At 41.0% G+C, this 24,636-nt stretch overlaps 1 protein-coding gene across 1 annotated transcript in view; it reads right to left on the bottom strand.

The window, feature by feature from the left end:
• Nucleotides 1-24,636, bottom strand: part of LOC139564871 (corticotropin-releasing factor receptor 1-like) — a 160,579-nt gene that overhangs the window by 7,597 nt on the left and 128,346 nt on the right. The window contains exons 7-13 of the mRNA XM_071384708.1: nucleotides 16,538-16,658; nucleotides 11,077-11,230; nucleotides 10,898-10,958; nucleotides 8,885-8,957; nucleotides 7,501-7,586; nucleotides 4,245-4,383; nucleotides 3,940-3,981 (exon numbers count right to left, since the gene is read on the bottom strand). Of these exons, the coding sequence (XP_071240809.1) occupies nucleotides 3,940-3,981; nucleotides 4,245-4,383; nucleotides 7,501-7,586; nucleotides 8,885-8,957; nucleotides 10,898-10,958; nucleotides 11,077-11,230; nucleotides 16,538-16,658 (676 nt within the window). The remainder of the gene's footprint in view (nucleotides 1-3,939; nucleotides 3,982-4,244; nucleotides 4,384-7,500; nucleotides 7,587-8,884; nucleotides 8,958-10,897; nucleotides 10,959-11,076; nucleotides 11,231-16,537; nucleotides 16,659-24,636) is intronic.

Here is a 24,636-nt window from a genome sequence, read left to right as displayed (position 1 = left end):
GCTCAGCAAGGAAGAAGCCACTGCTCCAAAAAAAAGGCAGACTACGTTTGGAGGAAAAAGGGGGAGGCTTGCAAGCCGAAGAACACCATCCCAACTGTGAAGCACGGGGGTGGCAGCATCATGTTGTGGGGGTTCTTTGCTGAAGGAAGGACTGGTGCACTTCACAAAATAGATGGCATCATGAAGCAGGGAAATTATGTGGATATATTAAATCAACATCTGAAGACATCAGACAGGAAGTTAAAGCTTGGTCGCAAATGGGTCTTCCAAATGGACAATGACCCCAAGCATACTTCCAAAGTTGTGGAAAAATGGCTTAAGGACAACAAAGTCAAGGCATTGGAGTGGCTATCACAAAGCCCTGACCTCAATCCCATAGAAAATGTGTGGGCAGAACTGAAAAAGCGTGTGCGAGCAAGGAGGCCTACAAACCTGACTCAGTTACACCAGCTCTGTCAGGAGAAATGGGCCAAAATTCCCAGAACTTATTGTGGGAATCTTGTAGAAGGCTACCCAAAACGTTTGACCCAAGTTAAACAATTTAAAGGCAATGCTACCAAATACTAATTGAGTGTATGTAAACTTCTGACCCACTGGGAATATGATGAAAGAAATAAAAGCTATTATTCTGACATTTCATATTCTTAAAATAAAGTGGTGATCTAACTGATCTAAAACAAGGCATTTTTTCTAGGATTAAATGTTAGAAATTGTGAAAAACTGAGTTTAAATGTATTCGGCTAAGGTAAGGTATGAAACTTCCGACTTCAACTGTACGTGCCAAGTGGGCACATTTGCTGTTTATCGCAAACTTTTTGTGCCAAAACCATCATCAAAGATAAAACTAGGATGGAAACACATAGAACTTTTGGTTTTATCCTGTAAATAAAAAGTTATATGACTAAGTGTTTTTATGTGCACTATGTCAAGATGCAGGGCTTTTTATCTGCAACAAGTCAGTTTGATGGAAACACAGCTCTGGTGGGAAAATGTGCATATTTTTTATGTTGATTTTAGAATATCCGCATGAAAATCTGTCACAAATTGGATGGAAACCTAGCTTGGGAAGCAAAATGGAACCATTTAAAAGAAATGCCAACCAAGGCGGAGATTGTGGCATTAGTGAATGCATGTGTAAGTGAATGTGTGTGCCTGTGTATACTCCAACGCTCGTGCCTATAATCCTTCACTGAGTGTTTTTGTCTATTGTATCTGTTGTTGTCATTAATCTGACAACAAAGAAAAAGGTGAAAAGGTGTAGAGTTGAATGAATATAAACGAAATAAATGAAAACTCAGAAGAATATTAGCAGAACAACAGATACAAACTGAGATGAATAGCTACCTTCAGTTCACTGCGGTAACCAATTCCAGAATTTCACAAGAGATATGGCGTTATTTTGTATGACATAAAACGTTCAATATTACCGCAGTTTCCTGTGCTTTCCATTCTAATCATATGTTTGATATCATACAATGAGCTCCAAAAGTATTGGGACAGTGACACGTTTGTTCTATTTTGGCTCTGTACTCTAGCACTTTGGAAAAGGTCCTAGGCTAGAAAAGTTTAAGAACCTGTGTTGGTCTAATAACAGTAGGCGGCTTTGATGCACCATTTTGCACTACTCTATAATTATTCACAGGTTACTGTAGGTAGATCTACTCAAATATGAGTTTTACATGTATTCCCATAAGGTTAGAGGTGATTACTGTAGTATAGGCTAGGCTGGGATTTTGGCCTGCTCTTTTTCTTGTTCGTGGGTGGGCGTTAAAAATAAACTAGCCTATTGTCCTGACAGGTTGACAATCTTACACACAGCCTGCCATGAGTGTCAAACCATTAACATTTCAAAATAACCCGTTTTTAGAGAAGGCAATTTGTGAAGCTAAGAAGTCGCCAGAGAAATGATGGTTTGAAATACTGCTCAGTGGTAAAAGCACGATTTCACATGGAAAATCACAGGATTTCAATGTGGTTTTGGAACGCTATCATCACATGTGATCACATAACCTTTCACATGTGAAATCATGTGAAACAATGTCGTTTTGGAACACTTCACATGATTATATTTCACATGTGGATTTTCATGTGTGATCACATAACCTTTCACATGTGGAATCATGTGTTATAGGAATATATGTTTTTGGTTTCACACTGGTTGTGGGAAGGAAGCCATATGTTTTCTGAACGGTAAAACTGAAAGTTTTTTTTTTAAACGTTCTGAGAACAGAAGTAAAAATTTTGCCTGTTCTGGGAATGTTTATTTTTTGGTTGCAGGGAGGTTCTGAGAACGTTTTACTCTGACCACCACTTAGTTTTCATGGGATTCAATACATGTCAGGACATTCAATATGTCCATCAGCTTGTGGGGTCTAGTGGCTTTGAAACACACTACAAAAAGACTCCGTCCGGACTCTGGAATATTCAACAAATACACCATAACTACCACCATAATCCAGGTATTGCTTAGTCTTTTCACAAAGGGGTTTTTACTCAGGATTACACTCTTAGATACCCGACAGATCCATTTTCTCCCTGCTAGTGAGGTTATCACAAGTTGAGTGCGTCTTTGTTTTGGCTAGGTTTTCCCCTATCAGCATGCTCTAAGTCTGTCATTAGAGTCAGGGTTGTGTGTATTGCTTCAAGGGGTCTCCCAGCAGCATAGGAGTTATTAAAAGAAGATTATGGAGAAGAGAGAAGGTTAATCCCTCATCATGATTTCAGTGCAGTTGGTTAGCGTTAATATCAGTTAGGTCATTAGCCGAGCTTGCACTGTGGTGAGTGTGAAGGAGAGCTGTACTAGATAGGAATGCTAAAAGTCGGCCGCGGCTGACTGGTACGGATAAAGTGGCACTTCTTTCTACTCTCATTCCTACTGCTTGAGTAACAGCACTTCTACAATATCAGAGCAGAGAAGGCTAGTCAATAACATGTGCTTGTATGTCTGAGGTTAGCACTACTCTGGTTCTCCCTACCTTGTAATTGATGAAAAAAAGCAGGAAGAAAAACTTTCGGTCCTCTCAGGCTTTGCTTCACAGACCGCTGATCGTTCATGATAACATTTGAACAACCGCTGAACTCCACCATTTGTCCTTTGGATGTATTCCCATGTCGCCATCGAGAGCAACAAATTAGCAGCTGCTCAACATTAGTGACCCAACAGGAGACACAAAGGTTGATAAGCTAAGCAAACTGCCAGCACATGTCTATTGAGTGGCCACTTTTGCCCTAAGTAACTGCATCTCAGCGGGAGATATCTGCCATTCTAAGTGGCGTCATGCTAACGTTCATTGATCTTTACTCGGCGTTAGTGTGTAGGCTTCATTTCATCCTTCCTGACTATCCTTGTAATGCCGAGGTAAAATAAATGCATTTATAAACCAAAAATACTCGGATGAGTGATCCATGAGACATGACACGGGCAGTCTCCAGTTGAGAGAGATTGCTCCAGGGAGAATGGGATGTCTGAGAAGGAGGTAACTGCAATGTTTACGTCAAGCCGTGTAGCAAGGCTACTTTCACAGCTCTCCCAAGGATTTGTCAGGTTTTAGGGCAAGCAATCTTTTGTAACTCATGCGAGATTTAGGTTTCTCACCGATTAACATTTTATGATAAATCCATTTAGGAAAATCTGGAATGGCAGCCTATTCCTTATATACTGCTCCACCTTTGACCAGGGCACCATGCAGCCTCTGACATGGGGTGTGTATATATATATATGAGTTGGGCCAGGGTGAAGCTCATTGTGATCCTATTGATGCTGATGTCTGCATGTCCAAGGTAACCCTGCTGCTTGGCTTGCAACGTTGCCAAGTGGACATGTTTCCAATAGTCCTGGGAGGAATGAGAGGAGGGGTGGAGGGAGGAAGGGATTGGAAAGAAAAAGGCATTACGGGTACAGTAGGTGGGGGATCATGGGACAAAAATGTATCTGCTTACCTCGCTGTTCAGGAAGCAGTAAAACACTGACACGAAGAAGCCCTGGGGGACAGAGACCGAGGGAAAGATGGCGAGAGGGGGGAAAGACAGAGATAAAGAGATGGTGAGGGGGAGGAGAGAGAAAGAGTGTTGAACATTGAAGATAAGATGAGCAGCACTACATTGTACTGTAGCCTACATATATTGTTTTGGACGCCTTCACACGCATTTAAAAAAAGAATATATCGTTATACGCTTCAGAATGTTAACAGCGTAAAACAAGTTCCCAAACCCTTTATAACACTTTTCATTGGGCCTGGGCATACCTGAAAAGACTCCAGGATGGAGTTGAAGTAGATGAAGACTATTTGGGCGACCTCATCCTCCCCTCCTGGGTTGACAAAAAATAGCATGTAGGTGATGCCCAGGAGAGGCAGCAGCACCAGAGTGGCCTTCACCGCTTTCCTGATGGACACACAGTAACACAAGAGTCATATTATGAAATAAAGACTTGGCCGCCAACTAGAGAGTCAATAAGACACAGACACAGAGTCGTACTAGCAACACAAATAGATGGCTAAAATAGACCTGCCGTACAACTAGTGAGTCAATACTAATTTGCTAACGGCTGCCAAGTTTCTCCTGTTCTGTGATTTTATGGTTCATGAGAGCACTCACAATACTGGCGTGTGTAGTTTGGATTTAGGGTGTCAACATACCTAGGGTAGTGATAATGTTTGTCAAGTTCGGTCAATACTTTGATTCTACACTGGGTGAGGGATTACATATTCAAACCAAGGCAGCAGTTTCCGGTTCACATGCATATTGCAATACCTCATAGTCCGCTATAACAGGTAGATGAATAACTCCCAATTGAATTGTTCTGTTAACATATTTATGTTCTTAAACTTGCTATAATGAGACACAGATGTGCGGTGTGTGTGTGTGTGCGGTGTGTGTGTGTGTGTGTGCCGTGTATGCCGTGTGAATGCCTGTGTGCGTGTGTCATCCTCTGCCGCCCCATGGCGCTCTTGCACCTGTGAATGAGTGTGTGGCAGCTGTGCCCATCACCTGCATGCAGAGAGACCCCAATGTCAGCTGCTGAAAACGTTACCCAGCGCTGTCAGAGCTAGCATGTCGCCGTACTGCCATCGTATCTATACCGACGCGAATTGGGCACAAAAAGAATGTACAATGTCAATTTCTAACATGGCCTAAAGTAATGGGACACTGACGAATTCTTTCAACTCATCCAACTCCCAGTTGAATAACCGTGGAAGTGCATTGCTCTGGTGCATACCAGCTATACGGCCCACCAAGGGGTTAATGTATGAGGACTAGGTCATACTGGCTTCTCATCCATCGGCATATTATTAATCACACGTGAAGTGCTGACCAGCAGGGTCCAATAGAGGAGCACCCTGGTTAAAAGTACTGCACCGTATAGATAATAAGGCAGGCTGAAAGCTGGCTGAAGGGTAATGAACGTAGCCTTTATAATCACATTAGTGAGGCCAAATTGAATTTGCTCAATAAGAAGTGTGATTGACAAATGACTCCATTAAATTACAATAACGAGCGAGGATATTTGCTGGGGCTATTTTCCAGTCCGATGACCCCATGCAGCATCTGTGACTGGTTTCATTATCCAAGGAGTCAGTCAAACTGTCTGATCTTACTCGACCAATAAAAAGGTGTGAAAATGATTATTGCTTGTGGATAGTCAGCATGGTGTGTTGTGTTAGCCGGTTGTGGAAATCTAAGGAGCTGGTGTACAGCAGCTGTGAAGGGTATGATGGTTTCTGATGATGCAGCCACACACACACACGTGCTCGTGCACACGCACACACACTCCCACCCCACCTGCCTCCACACAACAATCAATTACTGCAACTCAACCAGACAGGTATCGATTATTAGGTTTCTTCCAGCGAGGCCATTGATGTTTCCTGGGTTAACAGCCCATTGATGTCTACTTTACAGCTGCCCCAGCTGACCCTGGATATACATCCTAATCTCTACTGCCTATAGAAAGTCTACACCCCCTTCAATTGTTTTCACATTTTGTTGCTTTACAAAGCGGGATTGAAACCGATTTAATTGTATTTTTTGGTCATTAATCAGAAAATTCGACAAATGTTTACAAGTTAATAAAAATGTAATAATTAAAATATTGTCATTGCATAAGTATTCGCCCCCTTTGTTTAGGCAAGCCTAAATAAGTTCAGAAGTAAAATTTGGCTTAACAAATAATATAGTAAGTTATATGGACTAATAGGGGTTGACATTTTTTATGACTACCCCTTCCTCTGTCCCCCAGTCAAGTATTACATATCAAGCACATATTCAACTACAAAGACCAGGGAGCTTTTCAAAAGCCTCAAAAAGAAGGGCAATGATTGGTAGATGGGTAACACTAACAAATCAGACATTGAATATATCTTTAAGCATGGTCAAGTTAATAACTATGCTGTGGATGACGCATTAATCTTCCCAGTGCTTCTGCACTGAGGTGCAGGACAGGAAGGAAACTGCTTAAGGATGTCACTATGAGGCCATTGGTGATGTTAAAACATCTACAGAGTTCAATGGCTGTGATGGGAGAAAACTAAAACATTGTAGTGACTCCACAATAATGACCTAAATGACAGAGTGAAAAGAAGAATTCAAATATAAAAAACATGCATACGTATGCAACAAGGCACAAAAGTCCTACAAAAATAATTAATTAACAAAACACGGCTAAGGAATACACTTTTGGCCTAAATGCAAAGCCTTATGTTTGCAGAAAATCCAACACAGCACATTACTGAATAACTGCCTCCTTATTTTCAATCATGGTGGTGGCTGCATCACGGTATGGGTGTGCTTGACATCGGCAAAGACTGGGATGGAGCTAAGCACAAAATCCAAGAGGAACACCTGCTTCAGTCTGCTTTACACCAGACACTGGGAGAGGAATTCACCTTTCAGCAGTACAGGAACAAACAATACAAAGCCACATCTACACTAGAGTTGCTTACCAGGAAGACAGTGAATGTTCCTGAGTGGGCAAGTTACAGTTTTGACTTAAATCTGCTTAAAAACCTATGCCAAGACTTTAAAATTGCTGTCTAGCCATGATCCCCAACACCTTGACAGCGTTTGAAGAATTCTGAAAATAATAATGGGCAACTATTGTACAATACAGGTGTGCAAAGCTCTTAGGCTGGGTTTCCGTACAGCACTTTGAGATATCAGCTGATGTAAGAAGGGCTATATAAATACATTTGATTTGTGAGACTTACCCAAGTAGACTGTAATCGCCGTAATCGCTGCCAAAGGTGTTTCTAACATGTATTGACTCAGGGGGGTAAATACTTATCTAAACAAGGTATATTAGTATTTTATTGTTATAAAATAAAATAAAATATTCCACTTTAACATGTAGATAGTCTAGATAGTTGACAAAAAAATTACAATTAAATACATGTTAATCCCACTTTATAACACAATAAAATGTGAAGCACTACCTATGGGGGCCTGTTCAAAAGTAATGCACTGTAAAGGGAATTTGGGGTTCTAGTCCTGGTCCTGGCTCACCTGTACTGTATTGTCTCTGAGGTGGTGGAGGCTCTCAGCTTGGTCATGAGGATTCTCACAATGTTGAAGAGGAATATAAAGTTGATCTGAAAACAGAGAGAAAATAAGAATTTAGAATTGGTCAGAATTGAAATTGGTCAGTTGTGAGAGAGAAACATTTAATAAAACAATATTTGTCTGTGCTGGAAATAACTGTATTGGGCTTTAAGTGATGCTAGGAGACCGGTGCCAAATAAAGTCTATATAAAAACTTTTTTGCAATCTCTGCATTTTTACTGAGTGGTATAGATTATAAATCTGTTAAATCTGCATGGGAAAGACAAACACTTGGGAAAAGCTGTCATCAAGGCAAAGGGTGGCTACTGTGAAGAATCTCAAATCCATTTTATTTTGTTTAACACTTTTTTGGTTACTACATGATTCCGTATGTGTTAATTCATATATTTGATGTCTTCACTATTATTCTACAATGTAGAAAATAGTCAAAATAAAGAAAAACCCTGTAATGAGTAGCTGTGTCCAAAATTTGGACCGTGCTACTTTTATGTGCAATAAATGCTGCATCTCAAACAGAATTCTCCAACAGAATTCTGAGCAAACTAATAAATATAAAATGAAAACCATCTGCCAAAACAACGAGTAAAGGTCTTAGGATGATTGACAACAGTTTTAAGGGAAAATCAATCAAATCCATTTTTTACATTAAAATATAGCCTGCTAGTTGTATGATATTTTAAATCGTGTTCCAACGCTGTGTGCGTATCTGATGAGTTATGTAGGGAGAAGGCATGAGAAAATAGCTCACATATTTAAACTTGCTTAAGGGGATATGTGTTAAGATAGTTACGCTGAGCTAAAACAGTTACAGTTTAAGCATGCTGCAAATCATATACTTTTCATACATATTCCTCATACGTCATATTCATTCCAAATGACCCGGTCAGTTCTGCGGATGTGTAGTAGGTGTCACGTCGTTCAAATAGCTTCACATGATGATATTACAGCATGTGCGTGAGTGTGTACGTTGGAAGGCTGCGCTATAAAGTTCACACACCATCGAATGTTAATGACCTTTCTACTGTTTGTTTTGAAGCAATTACTTGGCCTCGAAACACAATTTTTGCTTGAGTGAACAGTAATGTTAATTTGGCGGTTTTCCTACCTGCACGGTGCCGTAAATACAAACACAGAGGGAAAGTGTAAAGGGGAAGAGCCTGGTCATGGATGTAGGAAAACTTGACAAGGACAAGGCTAGAACACTATGTCTATAAATGTCTATACAAGGAGGAGAGATATGGAGAAATGTGAAAAGGATTGTGTAACATATCAGCTGATCTAAGAAGGGCTATATAAATACATTTGATTTGATTTAACACTGTTTTACCAGCAACACCAGGATCATTGGGCCCTGGTAGATGTAATCTGTGTACACTCCTGCCTTCTTCCCAAACCAGCACCTGCAATTTAGAACACAGAGAATTGAGCCAATCATACTGGCCGATGTCAGAAGGTCAACCAATCACATTTATTCAATGACAAAGCAGACTGCGGGACCTTTGCCAACAATTGTTTTTATTGTTGACAAAAACGAGCATGGGCCACGGCCAATCACATTAATTGATATCAGAGGTGGGTGTGAGGACATAGCCTATCAAAGCCAGTACGGGCAGAGACCAAGAGAGGCCTTTGTAAAGTATAGCACTCCTGTCTAGCAACAGAAAACACCTAAAACAAAGAATTTTGCTGTAAAAACAAAGGGAGGAAAAAGGAAAAATGGACGCTCTCCAAGGGGATGAGATGCTCCAGATTCACTCATTCTACAAGACTCAATTCAGTGGAGTGACTTATTAATTTGTTCTGTCTTCACATTGTTGGCGTCAGGGAGAGGGAGAGGGAGCGAGAGAGAGAAGGAAAGAGCAGAAGGCTTAGGGAGAACTGTGTCTAGATAGAAGTTTTGTTTTCGTCATGCTGAGCATTATGAAAAACAAGCTAACAGGTTTAGGAGGGTGGATATCACGGCAACCCTTGTGTAAGCGAGACACTCCGATGTGATGCAGTGGAAACTGTCAGATTCCTGTTGTGTTTGATAATGAAATACACCCCCGGACAGAACACTAGTCTGTCGCAGGGCCTTGCCCATAGAAGCGGGAAGTAGGGTGGGGGTGCTGCAATTTGGGGGGGGAGGGATACGTTTTTACCCATGCTGCAGACTGTTAGACTGGCTATATTGGTCCGCTAATACAGGACTATTAAAGGCCCAGTGCACTATCTTTCAAAATAAAAATGTTTTCCCTTTTTTTCAGATTTATCAGGGGGTGCTGCAGCACCCTCAGCACCCCCACTTCCCACGGCTATGGCCGCTAAATCTCCTTAATGCTGAGTGCAAAGCAGAGGCGCACCAGGTCCCCTCTTTAAAGTCTTTGGTATGATTCAGCTGATGATCAAACTCCCGACCTTCCAATCTAAGGGTGGACACTAACCACAAGGCCACTGAGTTATGATGAAGTGCCTTGCTATAAAATAAGCATTTAAATCAGAGTTATATCTCTGACAGCGGAGAGCTTTTGACTGCCCAGTGATAACTGATTGCAGGTACGTATCTTTTGAGCTCAACAAATGATTTATCTTATCTGATGTGTCATCAATGGGATCTTCACACACTAATGCTCTAATGACAGTATTTCTCATCATAAAACATATCTATAGTACATTTCTAAGGCCTCATCAATGGATCATTACTGCCCTAATGGTATAACCGACACATTCATCTATTATTTATTGGGCACACTAGGTCACTCTCAGATTAGCGTTCACATTGGTAATGGGTATGGATTCACATCGGTCAATGGATCCCATATTCTGTAGCAGGATAGCGTTTTTCATCATGAATCTTGTTCTGGAGACAGCTCTGCAGAGTGGTCTCTAGCTGGCACAGCCACAAAGTCCCAAAATCGGATCTTAAACCTAACCTTAACCACACTGCTAGCCCGAATGCCTAACCCTAACCTTAAATTAAAACCAAAAAGGCAATTTCTGTTTTCATGAATTTTTACAATATAGCCAATTTTGACTTTTCAGCTGGCCTATCTGAGGGGAAATTGCAATGTTCCGCCACCTAGACAAGACTCACGACAATAAATGTCATTCTGCTATTCTGTATGCAGAGCAATTACAGGTTACAGGTTCACCAAGACTCCCTTGAAATGAAGATGAATTGATCGTTTAATGCAGAAAGTTAAGGAGATGATTGGGTGACATCCATCTCTCATCCACTACAAGTATCACTCTGAGGGGAGCAAGACACGGACAAGATTGTTGCCTGATTCCGAAGACAAATGGATTACACAGGGGCGCGAATAGAGATTCGAGAATGAGAAAGAAACCATTTTTTACTTACTTTTCGTTGTCGTAGTAAAGCTTGCCAATGGCCCATGCAATGATGATTGGAAGAGGGATACCTGTAAAACGTCACACACGGTCTCCGTTACAGTTGGCGTACATTCTTTGTGATCACTCGAATGAATAGATCAACGCACATCCGTCTTTCCGTCGATGAACTAAGTGTAGGCTACTCACACCACCCGATGCAGATGAACATCCACTTGCGTAGCTTGTCCGTGGAGTAGGTGAGCACGATGGCTGTGTGCAGGTAGCAGCCCTCCCCAAACATCCAGAAGAAGTTTGTCACGTGGAAGTAGTTATAGGCGGCCGTGACCAGCCGGCACCACAACTTTTATTAGAGAGGAAGGAAAGAATAACAAAAAAGATTCAGGCGAGTAAAAATACAAAAGTGAGAGCAGTAAAGGTACCACTGGTTCCTTTCCTCACTCCTTAGTGGGTTATTGCTTATTGGAAAAAATGATCTGGCCTGCGTCTGAAATGGTGCCCTGTAGGCCCTTGTCAAAAGTAGTGCACTATATAGGGGATGGGGTGCCAATCCGGATGCAACCCCGGATCTTTATGGACATGTGATGAGATCGAGTAGGAGTAAGACTTATTGGGGAGAGCAGGGAGGAAAGTAACACAGGGCAGAGGTAGATTTGTGTGTATTGTTGTATATTGTTAGATATTACTGCACTGTCGGAGCAAGAAACACAAGCATTTCGCAATAACGTCTGCTACATATGTGTATGCGACCAATTACATTTGATTTGATTTGATTTAAGCTTGAATAGTCTTTGAAAATTGTGAAAAACATCCCCTACTACATTCCCATTAAAGTGAGATAAGAAAATGATGGTTAATATAGCTATTATGTGACCCATTTTAGTCTGATCAATATAGGCAAAATATTGTGGTTGTGCAACATTGTGATGTTGACCCATGGTAAATTTTCATAAAATATGAACCTACAGCATTTAATTATTCAAATGGACACAAACAAGAAATTATGTCTGAAAATACATTTGTTGAAAGAAATGAGCATTACAAACCAAAAACATGGAGATAAGACAGATATTGTGCGCTTCTCGCCAGCTGTTACTTCCCTCCCAAGGTTGCGTTACTCCCACCGGCAGGTAGAAAAAAGTAATGTTGTGGTATTTCAATTCTTGGTCTATTTAATTTCAACTAATTTACTACAGAAATGAAATTACAGTTGCTAACGGACCTGTATACGTTGTTCGTTATAAAATATGTTATCTCTAGCTCTATCAACCTCTGAGTAATTAGGGAAAAAATGAAAAGTGTTAGTTTTGTCCTTCTCCCCTGTATATAGACGTCAATTCAACGTCTATATTTCACATCGGTTCAATGTAATTTCATTTGAAATGACGTGGAAACAACATTTCAACCAGTGTGCCCAGTGAGTAGTCTCTCTATAAAACACTCAACCTGCGAGTGAAACTCCACCGTGCGATCCTTAGTTAACATATGCAGCTTGTTGGAGCGTCTCTATCATGCTCTGAGTAGTGACAAAAAGGACTCTCTGAATGTTTACAATTTGGAACTGGTTCTTAGGCAGATGTTTGGCAAACTAAGGTCACTGCAGCGGTTTAAGAAACGCAGATTTGACCCCCTGCGTTACTTGTTAGACTGCATCATAGCTCTCACCTCCCATGGCCTACGACAGTCTGAGTCATCCTACACTGTAGGATCCTACACTATACCTCTCAACAGATCCAAAGTCAATGTAGATGTGCTATCTTAATTTGGTCACTCTTTCGCGCAGCAGAAAATGCTAATTGAAGTGCATTTGAGGATTCAAAATGGTTCTAAAGTTAGCAATTTCCACTTTGAAATGTAAAACTATTTGTCCTAAAGAAACATTTATCAACACATACAAAAATGTTCATTAATTAAAATCCACATAATAATTCACATTCTCTGCTGCTGCAGGATTATTTTCATGCTGTGAGAAACTGGTCAATTTAAGATAGTACACATCTGTATGCCACTTTTAACACTTCAATCTCCATCGTCTTTGACAAATAATGAGACCAGATCATTGAGAGCCACTTGGGAGTTACTTTGGATTGAGAGAGTCAGAGAATGGCACTTGGGGGAGTCTGGACTAGGTGTCTACAGCTGGGAGATGAGGCAGGAGTTCTGTCAGTCTTTAATCTCTCTCTGAAGACGGATGAGAGACAACTCATTGGGCGATGATATCAGTTCGGAAGGAGGGGGGAGATGCTCCCATTTGGCGTTTGTTCAAAAGTAGCAAAGTCCATCTCTGAAGGCCTGTGATGAATGTGTTGTCTAAGTGTTTAACTATAGTAGTTTCATGAAAATTCCCTAACAAATGTAAGACTAGAGGCTTAGACGAGAACTCCTTATTGTCATGCAGGTCCGGAGAGTTTTTCCAAATCAGGTGTTACTTATTTACCTCCTTTTCACGACAATAAGAACAAATATTTTTATTTAGCATTTGTTCAGGTAGTTATTCATATGGTACCTAGTGAAAATAATATAGTAAGGAGTTTGAAAAATCTTGACTCGCATTTATCTAGCCTCCCCACTTACTTCAAGGACATACCAAAAGACTCCCTGACCCGGTACTACCCATCAAATCATCACACAGAAAATGGGACTCTACAGCCAGCAATCTCAGTGTATTTGGGCTAAGATCCCAAGTTGCCCTTTCCAATTCCCTCTACTCTACCCCTTGTGTAGTCTAAAGGCACTTCTAAAGGCACAAGTTCATTCCATTTTTTCTTTTTAATCGGTGAGAGACTCTCAGTGTGATCAGTGAAGTGGGGCCGTGGTTGAGTGTGATAGCGTGCTATCGTTACCGTCCTATTTTCGCAGGGTGAACCCAGTGTACCAAGGACGAGAAAAAAACACAAAAATGACAGCTTTCAAAAGTGAAAAATAACTCTCCCGAGGTTCGAGAGTTGCTTTTGACCTAGACAACTCGCCTTTTGAAAATAGGAAGAGAATCTTCTTTCGAGACCCGCATGTGTCTGACAATAGCTGATTAACAGGTGAGGGCATGCGCTGTACCAAAATGATTGAATGGCGGGAATCAACACAATTGCACATTAGCTGACGTGTTCTCAGTAGGATAAGCCTAGTATGCTGATATTCGTTTTTTACTGCAACAGTATGTTGTAAATGGTATGTAGTACGATTACTACACAGTATGCAGTTACAGTCCCGCAAAATAGTATTATTGCATGCAGAACTGCTTTAACTCAGTGACATTTGTGGGTTTTCAAGTATGAACTGCTCATTTAAAGTCCTGACACATCTCAATTGGGATTAGGTCTGGACTTTGACTAAGACATTCCAAAACTTCCAATTTGTTGCTTTTTAACCATTTTCATGACTTGATTGTGTGTTTTGGATCATTGTCTTGCTGCAGACATAATGGGACCCATCACGTCCAAAAGTTTGCCAAAAAGCACCTGAATGATCATCAAAAATGTTTTATGGACAGATTAGTCAAAGAAATTACTTTTTGGACGAGATGGGTCCCATTAGGCCTGGCAAAAACACTGCATTCCACAGTAAGAAACGTATACCAACGGCAAGCATGGTGGTGGTAGTGTGATGGTTTGGGGATGCTTTGCTGCCTCAGGACCTGAATGGCTTGCCTTAATAAAAGGAACTATGAATTTTGCTCTGTATCAGAGAATTCTACAGGATAATGTCAGGCCATCCGCCTGTGAGCTGAAGCTGAAGCCCAGCTGGGTCATGCAGCAAGACAATGATCCAAAACACACAATCAAGTCATGGAAATGGTTCAAAAGAAACAAATTGGAAGTTTTGGAATCGTGAATTTCAGCGGGAGACTAGTCAGGATCGAGGGAAAGATGTACAGATGTGCAAAGTACAGAGAGATCCTTGATAAAAACCTGCTCCAGAGAGCTCAGGACCTCAGGACAACGACCCTTATCACACAGCCAAGACAACGCAGGAGTGGTTTCAGGACAAGTCTCTGAATGTCCCTGAGAGGCCCAGCCAGAGCCCGGACTTGAACCAGATTGAACATCTCTGGAGAGACCTGAAAATAGCTGTGCAGCAATGCTCCCCATCCAACCTGACAAAGCTTGAGAGTATCTGCAGAGAGGAATGGGAGAAACTCCCCAAATACAGGTGTGCCAAGCTTGTAGTGTCATACCAAAGATGACCCAAGGCTGTAATCGCTGCCAAAGGTGCTTCAACATAGTACTGAGTAAAGGATCTGAATACTTATGTAAGTGTGATATTTCAGTTTAAAAATGTTTATACATTTGCAAAAATGTCTAAAAACTAGTTTTTGCATTGTCATTATGGGGTATTGTGTGTAGATCGATGAGGGAAAAAACGATTTCATTAATTTTAGAATAGGCCTGTAACGTAACAACATGTGGAAAAAGTTTCAAACATTTCGTATTTTCCAAATGTTCCTGTCAATGGAATGTGGTCTATGAAAAAAAACAGAAAGACACCTAATCAGTAAGTCATTGATCTTTAATTAACCACACCCAAAACCTCACTAAAGCAATCAATATATTATTTTATGATCTGACAACCGTTGACTTGTTCTGTTGCTATTAACATATTACATATTAGCCCTGACTTATGTACTATGCTGTGTTCCTCTGCAGGTCACTTGCTTCACGACCTTGCGCAAATAATAAATTAAACGGGCCATCAAGCCTCCGTCTTTCAAATGACAAGCAGAACTTCTCAAGGCTAATAGCTGACGGCAGCCATCTTGTTTCTTCTCAGAATAGAAGAAGAATAGATGGAGGAGGAGGGCTGACTGATTGGGTCACTTATATTTATTTTTCTACCTTTTCTCCCCTTTTTCTCCCCAATATCATGATATCCAATTGGTAGTTACAGTCTTGTCCCATCGCTGCAACTCCAGTACGGACTCAGAAGAGCTCGATGGGACAAGGGACATCCCAGCCGGCCAAACCTTCCCCTAACCCGGACGACGCTGGGCCAATTGTGCGCTGCCTCATGGGTCTCCCGGTCGCGGCCGGAATCGAGGCGGGATCTGTAGTGACGCCTGTAGCACTGCAGTGCCTTAGACCGCTGCGCCCCCCAGGAGGCCCCTGGGTGGCTTTGAGCGCGCTCAGTTTGCACAAGCAATAACATCAATAGGGAGGCGAGCTTAGGGGCAATTAACAGTGAACCAGGACAACATGATGGTACTCCAAAGTTAGTTGTGTGTGTGTGTGTGTTGTTTTGGTGTGGGGTGCACTTTCCTGGCATGGTTTAGGTCCTCTCATCCCCTTAGAGGGTAAGGTAAACACCAATAAACACAGCCATTCTGTGTGATCACCTTCAACCTATGGTGAAGCACTTCTTTCCTGATGGGAGTGGCCTCTTCCAGGATGACAATGCCCCCATCCACAGAGCACATGTGGTCACTGAATGGTTTGATGAGCATGAAAACGATGTAAACCATATACCATGGCCGTCTCAGTCAGCAGATTTTAACACTTGCCAAGGCACATTGAAGCTGTTTTAACGGCTTCTGAGGGCGCTCTATTAAGACACTTTATGATGGTGTTTCCTTTATTTTGGCAGTTACCTGTATGTATATGTTTATTGCATATAAACCGACCTGAAATGGATGTACAGTTAACTTCCCTGTACTCACCACATTGCTCTCGTGCACCTTAGGGTTCATGGTGAGCTGGACGACGAACCAAGTGGCGTTCCTCAGGATGAAAGCTGTGATCAGGTTCCAGTGGATGATGTTCCTCAAGCAGCGAATACTCCTGGTGGAAGAGAGGAGAATAGAGGAGAATAGAGGAAAGGGTAAGCACTGGTACCTATTAATTATACTCTACAGTGCAACATAGTATCATTGGTATGCATCACATTGTGTATCTTTTGCAAAAAGATATGTATCACGGTTCTTGACGCCTAAGTCAATACATTGCACTGCAATACTCCTGGTGGTAGAGGAGAGAACAGAGGACAAGTTAAGGGCTGGTGGTATGCAGTATAATTATTGCAGTGTTTGCAGTGAGTGCAGTTTTTCCTTCAGTGTAATTATGAATATTTTTTCTTACTACAACATTTTGAGGCGAGCACGACATTTCCTCATGCTACGCAGTACAATGTTGTTAATTCATATGATGGAATGATGAATAATGGGACCGTGATAAAAAGAGAGAAGTTTAAGAGATATTGGGGAAGTTTGTGTGTGTGTGTTTTTGGATGTGTGTTTTGCATAATTAGTACCGCATGTGTATTGCCGTGTGTGTGTGGCTTCGTGTGTGTGTGTGTGTGTGTGTGTGTGTGTGTGTGTGTGTGTGTGTGTGCGTGGCTTCGTGTGTGTGTGCGTGGCTTCGTGTGTACCACAATTGAAATATTCCCTACAGTAAGTCTAAAGAGCTAGACAAGACCCGCTCCCTCAAGCATGTGGCGTATCACTTTCTCTGTTCTGTTCCAACCACTTCATCCCACCTCCAGTGGCAATGCAAACCACCTCACAATCATCTCCCTTTACCCTCTAACGGTAGAGTTGGGCAAGCTGATCAATCTTTTCCACAGGCCTCAGTATCACCAGCAGCCCAGCAGTTTCTTCAACCCACAGGAATGACTGATCGAATTGGACCAGCTAATGCATGGCTTATTAGATCAGTCAAGGTTGTAATTCACACAATTGGTGCACAAACTTGGAGGTAATAAGACACTAGGAAAGGAAAGCATCCAGGACCAGCACGGCCCGGATTCACAAAACCTTCTGAAGAATACATTTCTTTGTAAGCGCCATTTTTTCCTTAAGCTTATACTTAAACTACGAAAAGTTGCTATTCCTCAGTAAAGTAATTAGAAATGTTCTTAGGCTTCTTCCTATTAAGAAAGTTATGAAGAAATTAGACTCTTGAAAATAACGTTCTTGGATTTTGTCTTGGAAATGTACTTAATTCCAAGATAGCTAAACACTTGTCTTAAACCCACTGCAGTGAGAGAATAAGCTAACGAAAGCAGTTGAACACGTTTAATTAAACCCCCTAGAGTCAATGTCAGCCCCCCGCGGAAATCTATTTAGCATAATAAAGAGATCCCCATAAAAATTAATCAGTTTAACTACAGATATCTGTGGAAGGTGACAGAGCTATTTATTTAACTAGGCAAGTCAGTTAAGAACAAATTATTATTTTCAAGGATGGCCAAGGAACAGTGGGTTAACTGCCTTGTTCAGGGGCGGAACGACAGATTTTTACCTTGTCAGCTCGGGGGATTCAATCTTGCAACCTTTCGGTTACGAGTCCAACGCTCTAACCACTAGGCTACCTGCCGCTCCACACAGCTAGAGCGGTGTTTGTCAAACCATGAGACATCCCGAAAATTGGCCTTCTCACAAAATTGTCTGTAGCGTCTGAACGTTCTACAAACTATCACGAGCCCTCTAAGGCAAGAGGATACTCTCACGAACACGATGGTGTTCTCCATTTTGGTCTACGATCCCCGCAAGCGTCTTGGGACTCGTCTGAAGTCGGTACAACTGATCTGCCGACTTCTGTCTGTAGCGTCTGAACAGTTTGGGCTACACACTAATATCCCTCTGTGGAAAGGTGAGACCCTCACAAACATGTACATGTCAGTTGTTTTGATTTAGGACACCCACATGCCTCACAATACTCATCTGAATGTAAAAGTTGAAAAAAATGAATGGAAGTAAAGTATATATATTATGGAGACTGTTAAGTGCTAAAAATAAGGGGTTAAATACATGTAATTTTTTAAAATATATATATAGGACAGACAATTCAGAACAAACCTTCTTGTGATTTTTTGGGGGGACTATCTGTTGTTCCATGTAGGGAATCTGTTATTCAATGTGTATGGGCTAATAGCTAATAGCAAATTGAGATGGTTTGGGATGAGCTGGACCGCAGAGTGAAGGAAAAGCAGCCAACAAGGGCTCAGCGTATGTGGGAACTCCTTCAAGACTGTTGGAGAAGCATTACAGGTGAAGCTGGTTGAGAGAATGCCAAGCGTGTGCAAAGCTGTCATCAAGGCAAACGGTGGCTACTTTGAAGAATATCAAATTTTAATATATTTTGATTTGTTTAACACTTTTTTGCTTACTACATGATTCCATATATGCTATTTCATTGATGTATTCACTATTATTCTCCAATGTAGCAAATAGTACAAATAAAGAAAAACCCTTGAATAAGTAGGTGTGTCCAAACTTTTGACTGATCTTTCTAGGTAAGTCTATAAGAGCTTTGCACACCTGGATTGTACAATATTATTCATTATTCATTTCAAAATTCTTCAAGCTCTTTCAAATTGGTCATTGATCATTGCTAGACAACCATTTTCAAGTAATGCCGTAGATTCTTCAAGCAGATTTAGGTCAAACCTGTAGCTTGACAACTCAGCAACATTCACTGTGTTCAGGGTAAACAACTCCAGTGTATATTTTTGGCCTTGTGTTTTAAGTTATTGTCCTGTTGAAAGGTGAATTTATCTCCCAGTGTCTGAACCAGGGTTTTCTTTTGGATTTTTCCTGTGCTTAGCTCCATTCCATAAATGTTTATCCTGAAAAACTCCCCAGTCCGTAATGATTACAAGCATACCCATAACATGATGCAGCCACCAATTGCTTGAAAATATGGAGAGTGGTACTTTACTTAGTAATGTGCTGTACTGGATGTGCCCCAAATATAACACTTTGTACTCAGGACAAAAAGTGAATTGCTTTGCCACATTTTTTGCAGTATTACTTTAGTGCCTTGTTGCAACCAGGATGCATGTTTTGAGATATTTTCTGTTCTGTACAGGCTTCTTTATTTTCACTCTGTCATTTAGGTTAGTACTGTGGAGGAACTACAATGTTGTTGATACATCCTCAGTTTTCTCTTATCACAGCCATTAAACTCTTTAGCTGTTTTAAATTGGCCTTAGAGTGAAATCCTTGAGCGGTTTCCTTCCTCTCCGGCAACTGAGCTAGGAAGGACAGCTGTATTTTTGTAGTGACTATGTGTATTGATACACCCTCCAAAGTATTATTAAATAGAAATTCCACCCAAAAAATAGCTTTTGGTATTTGTATAATTTGCCATTGTTGATTATAGTCCCAAAATGTTTTGCATGTCAGCAATCAAGTTTTGAAGATATAACTTTTAAAATACAGCCGGTATGATGCATTTCGCATCAACAATGGTATAATGAAACAAAAACAAAAAAACGTTCAAATATATTTTATTGAACACATTACAAGAATGGTGTATAAAAGGCAAGTATGCCATTCTTATCTAAACATACAAGAGCAGACAGAAACAACAAGACCCAGAGTTCTAGGTACAAAACAAATAATACAAAACAAGACATACAGAACAAGGACAGGTAGAAAGAAAGAGGGTAGATGTCACCCCCTCCAACTGCTCGGGTGCCGGGGCAATCACATGCCGCCCAAAGGTAGATTCAAATATTACAATTGAGTGTGCGTTAAGATGTACAAATTCACAGCGCCGACTGGTCCAAGTAAGAGAGGAAAGGCTGCCAGATTTGATCAAATGTTGATAATTTATTGTTCAGAATATATATAATTCTTTCTAAGTGTACAGTGTTTGCCAATTCGTTGAGCCATAATTTGGTAGAGGGAGCTTCCCTCCTTTTCCAAAACAACAAGATACATTTTTTTGTCGAAATGAGACTAAGAGATTAGTTGTTTTTGGGGGTTGGTTAATCCGTTTAGGGAATCACTCTCAGGATTATCAGAAGCGGGTCTGGGCCAATTTAAATCTCCAGAACTTCAGAGAGGATCCTAAAAATTCCACACCAATAACCATACAAGTTAGAGCATAGGGCAAAGCTGTGGAGTAGTGTACCCTGTGCAGCCTGACATTTATCACACATAGGGGATGTATCAGGAAATATCCTATGCAGTTTAGTTTTGGAATAGTGTAATCTGTGTAATACCTTGAATTGTATGAGACGATGTCTGGAGTAGGTGTGTATATACTCCAAGCTATCTTCCCAGTCTGCCACAGAAATGTCAGTCCCTAGTTCTTCCTCCCATTTTGCCTTAATGGCATCTGTAGTAGGTATGCTAACAGATTGAAAAGCGTCATATAGAAGAGATATCAGTTTGTCTGAGGTGGGGCATATTTTTATGCATCCGTCAAACATGGAAAGTTTAGCATTCCCAAATGTCGGGAGGTGTTTTCTAACATAGTCTCTAATTTGTAGGTATCTGAAAAAGTTAACCACAAAGACCAGGGAGTTTTTCCAATGCCTCACAAAGAAGGGCACCTATCGGTAGATTAGTAAAAAATAAAAAAGCAAACATTGAATATTCCTTTGAGCATGGTGAAGTTATTAAAGGAAATCTCCTCCCAAAAACGATATTTTGGGGGGCTGAGCTAGCGTGTTGCAATGAACGGATGTGTGTGAGAGGCTCCTGAAACGTTTTTGCGAAACAATCTAACTTAAATACTTATTGACTCACAAGACATTTCAGCTTTTCATTTTTAATTAATTTAGTTCCACTTTGACATTATGGGGTATTGTGTGTAGGCCAGTGACAAAAAATATATACATTTTGTTCATTTTAAATTGCTGTAACACCACAAAGTGTGAAAAAAGTAATGGGGTGTGAATACTTTCTGAAAGCATGTATTGACAGCATTCCTCCCACTTTATACTATATTTTAGATGGCTCATTACATCATGTGTTTATTCAAAAACCTTTCCTACCAATGTAATAAATGTGGCAGAATATACACTGTGCTAGATTACCTGTTTTTACCATGTTACAGTAAGTTCTTTGTGGTTGTACAAGAGGCGCACGTAAGCACGCATGCATGCACACATGGCTGACATAGCTACACCTACAGGTTCTGCCAAAAACAAAGCCCTTTAAGCTTTGAAAAAAACCCATCTGAATTCCTAAATTATTAATGACTAATCCACCAGAGACTGTGTGGGGTACAGCCAATGTAGACATGGTCCTCTGCCTTTCCCTCTCTTTATTTTTCTCTCAAAAGAAATTTCACTAATTCCTTTGACTCTCTCTCTCGTCTCTCCCCCCTCTGTGCGTCATCTTCCAGTTGAACCCTCTCCTTCATTCACCCTCACCTCATTCCTTCTCCCTCTTTCAAAATGACCACTGTAATTTACTCCTCATTTTTACTCCTCTCTTCTTCACTCTCTCTCTTTCTGTCATCCCCCTCATTCTATTTTTCTCTCTCTCTTTCGCTCCCCTCCCCACATCTCTCTTACTCTTCGTCAGGCTGGACTAAATTACGGGAGGCAGCGGAGAGTGGACCCCATGTTTCCTTATCCTCCTACTTCTCCTCCAATTATCCCTGACAAGGTATCGCTGGACAAGGGTTGTCCAAGTCGAGGTTTGCTGGCTCAGTTCCCTTCAGACATAACCGTACGTGTCTTACTATTCATTCGTCAGCCAAAGAAAGGATCTGAAGCTCTAGAAATCTACCTCAATTCTATTTACAGATGCACTTCCATGGAGATCTCAGAGCCAAAACAAGGATCCCAAATGGCACTCTATTCCATCTGTTGTGCACTACTTTTGACCATGGGCCCTGGACTGCGATGGTCTTCAGGGGAAAACATTTTGGAATATGGTTAACTCTAGCTGGTAGGTATGCCGAGTCATACAAGTGTGTTATGTTTCCAATTAAGTAGACATTTGAGAAGCCCGGGGGCTGACCCATCAAATCCTATTAAATTAACGAGACTTAAAAGCATTCTAGAGGACTAATATTTGAAGTACAGACACTCACATAAACCCCAAATATCTGGTGTGTGTCATACAGGAAATGTCACTTTTAATCTGAAATCAAAACACTGAGGAGGTTGACGTTTCAGAATGTGTCTTTTTGGCGAGTATATGTAGACAGTCTCTTGTTGACAGAGTATCTAGGCCTGGACAGAGACACACACATACTTTCAAAATGATTATCTTATATAAAACACAGCTTGAGAGGCACACACACATACACACATGCAAACTGCACGCAGAGCCCCTGGTCGTCACAGCTCTCCATGGAGAAGTGTCTCTGAGGGATTGCGTTAGAGCGTGCACATGTATTTATTTTAAAGTGCAGGCTTCAGAGGAACAAATTAGGATATAAGAGGCATCAAAGTGATTCTTTGATTTATTTGCCTCTGCATATCAATGTAGGTAAAAAGGGAAGCAGAATGGCCCTGAAGAGGAATGCAATGCAGGGCTTGGGGTGGAGCTCTGTGCTGTGTGGTGCTGTGAGAGCAAAATATTGGCCTGAAAATAAACTTTATCATTATTCTTTTCATTTTAATTTGATTAATAATAAGGCACTTCCTGTCATTTCACGAGCAAATTAAACTTTTGTCATTAGAAAAGTGACAGAGATAAATATTATGATAAAGTGGGAGAAGGGAGAGTTAGGGAGGACAAAGTGAAGCCACATTATGAAAAGAACAATAAACGCAGAAACTCAATTTGCGATTCTCTTCTCAGGGGCCTAAATCTATTTACAGTGTTTCTTGAATGTGCCAGACTGCCCAGTGCACGATTTATTCATTGGGGAGTACTGACTGTAAGCACACTACCAATTTACAGGGTACACAAATATATGAGGGAGAACAAGAAATGAGGCTTCAGTAACTTCAGTTCACACAGTGATTCTGTGTGTTTCAGTCAGTAGAGCATGGCACTTGCAACACCAAGGGTTGAGGGTTTAATGCCACTGGGGCCACCCATACACCAAATGTATGCACGCACGACTGGCTAAAAGCGTCTGCTAAATGGGATATACAGTAATCCCTCGTTTATCGCGGGGGTTACGTTCCGAAAATGACCCGCGATAAGTGAAATCCGCGAAATAGAAAACTTTTATTTTTTTTACAATTAGCAACTATTACATGTATACAAATACAGTGACTCACGTGTAGGCCGTTTCGTCGACATTATGGGTTTAGGAGATGTTCGAAATTACAAGATAATTTGGCCAACTTAATGTAAATTTGCCAAGCTGTTTTATGTACGTACACATAACTGCACGAGACGACAAAATGATAGCACAATTCGTAGCATGTTTTGATACAAGAAGCGGGAGTGAGTTTTTAGCGAATCAGAATGCAGAGCACAATGCACCAAAAAAAAAATAAAGAATCCGCGATAAGTGAACCGCGAAGTGGCGAGGGATCACTGTATTACAATTTCAGTAAGTCCCCTTTTTGCCTTCAAGAGAATAAAACACTCCCATATCCTAACAAACCTCTTTCTGTCAAACTTTTACAAGAGTTTTACAACGGTATAATCTAAAACAGGATTTTGTTTTTTAAAATCGTCAGAACAGAACATCTACAGTTGGTTCACCCAAAGGAAAGTTCTAAGGACCAATGCCCTCCAACGCCACTCTAGGAGACAGTCTCTCTCTCTCTCTCTGTCTGTGGGTTGATGTCATCACGCATCAATAGAGGTGACATGATATGACTGCCAAAGTCGCCAGTGGCGAGATGTCTTCAGGGGAGGGACTGAGGTTCCAACGTTCTGGTTGCTTCCCAATTGGGACCCTATTCCCTTTATACGCAGTGCACTACTTTTGACTAGGGCTCTGGTCAAAAGTAGGGCACTATATAGGGAATAGGTACGTTTGACCAGGGCTCTGGTCAAAAGTAGAGCACTCTATAGGGAATAGGGGGCCATTTGGAACACCCTCTATCTCTATTGAGAACAAACCAAATCAAATTGTATTGGTCACATACACATATTTACCAGATGTT

This window comes from Salvelinus alpinus, chromosome 36 (genome assembly GCF_045679555.1).
Source record: "Salvelinus alpinus chromosome 36, SLU_Salpinus.1, whole genome shotgun sequence".
Lineage (NCBI taxonomy): Eukaryota > Metazoa > Chordata > Actinopteri > Salmoniformes > Salmonidae > Salvelinus > Salvelinus alpinus.
Note: the sequence above shows the minus strand (reverse complement) of the source record. Positions and strands in the feature narration are given on the sequence as shown.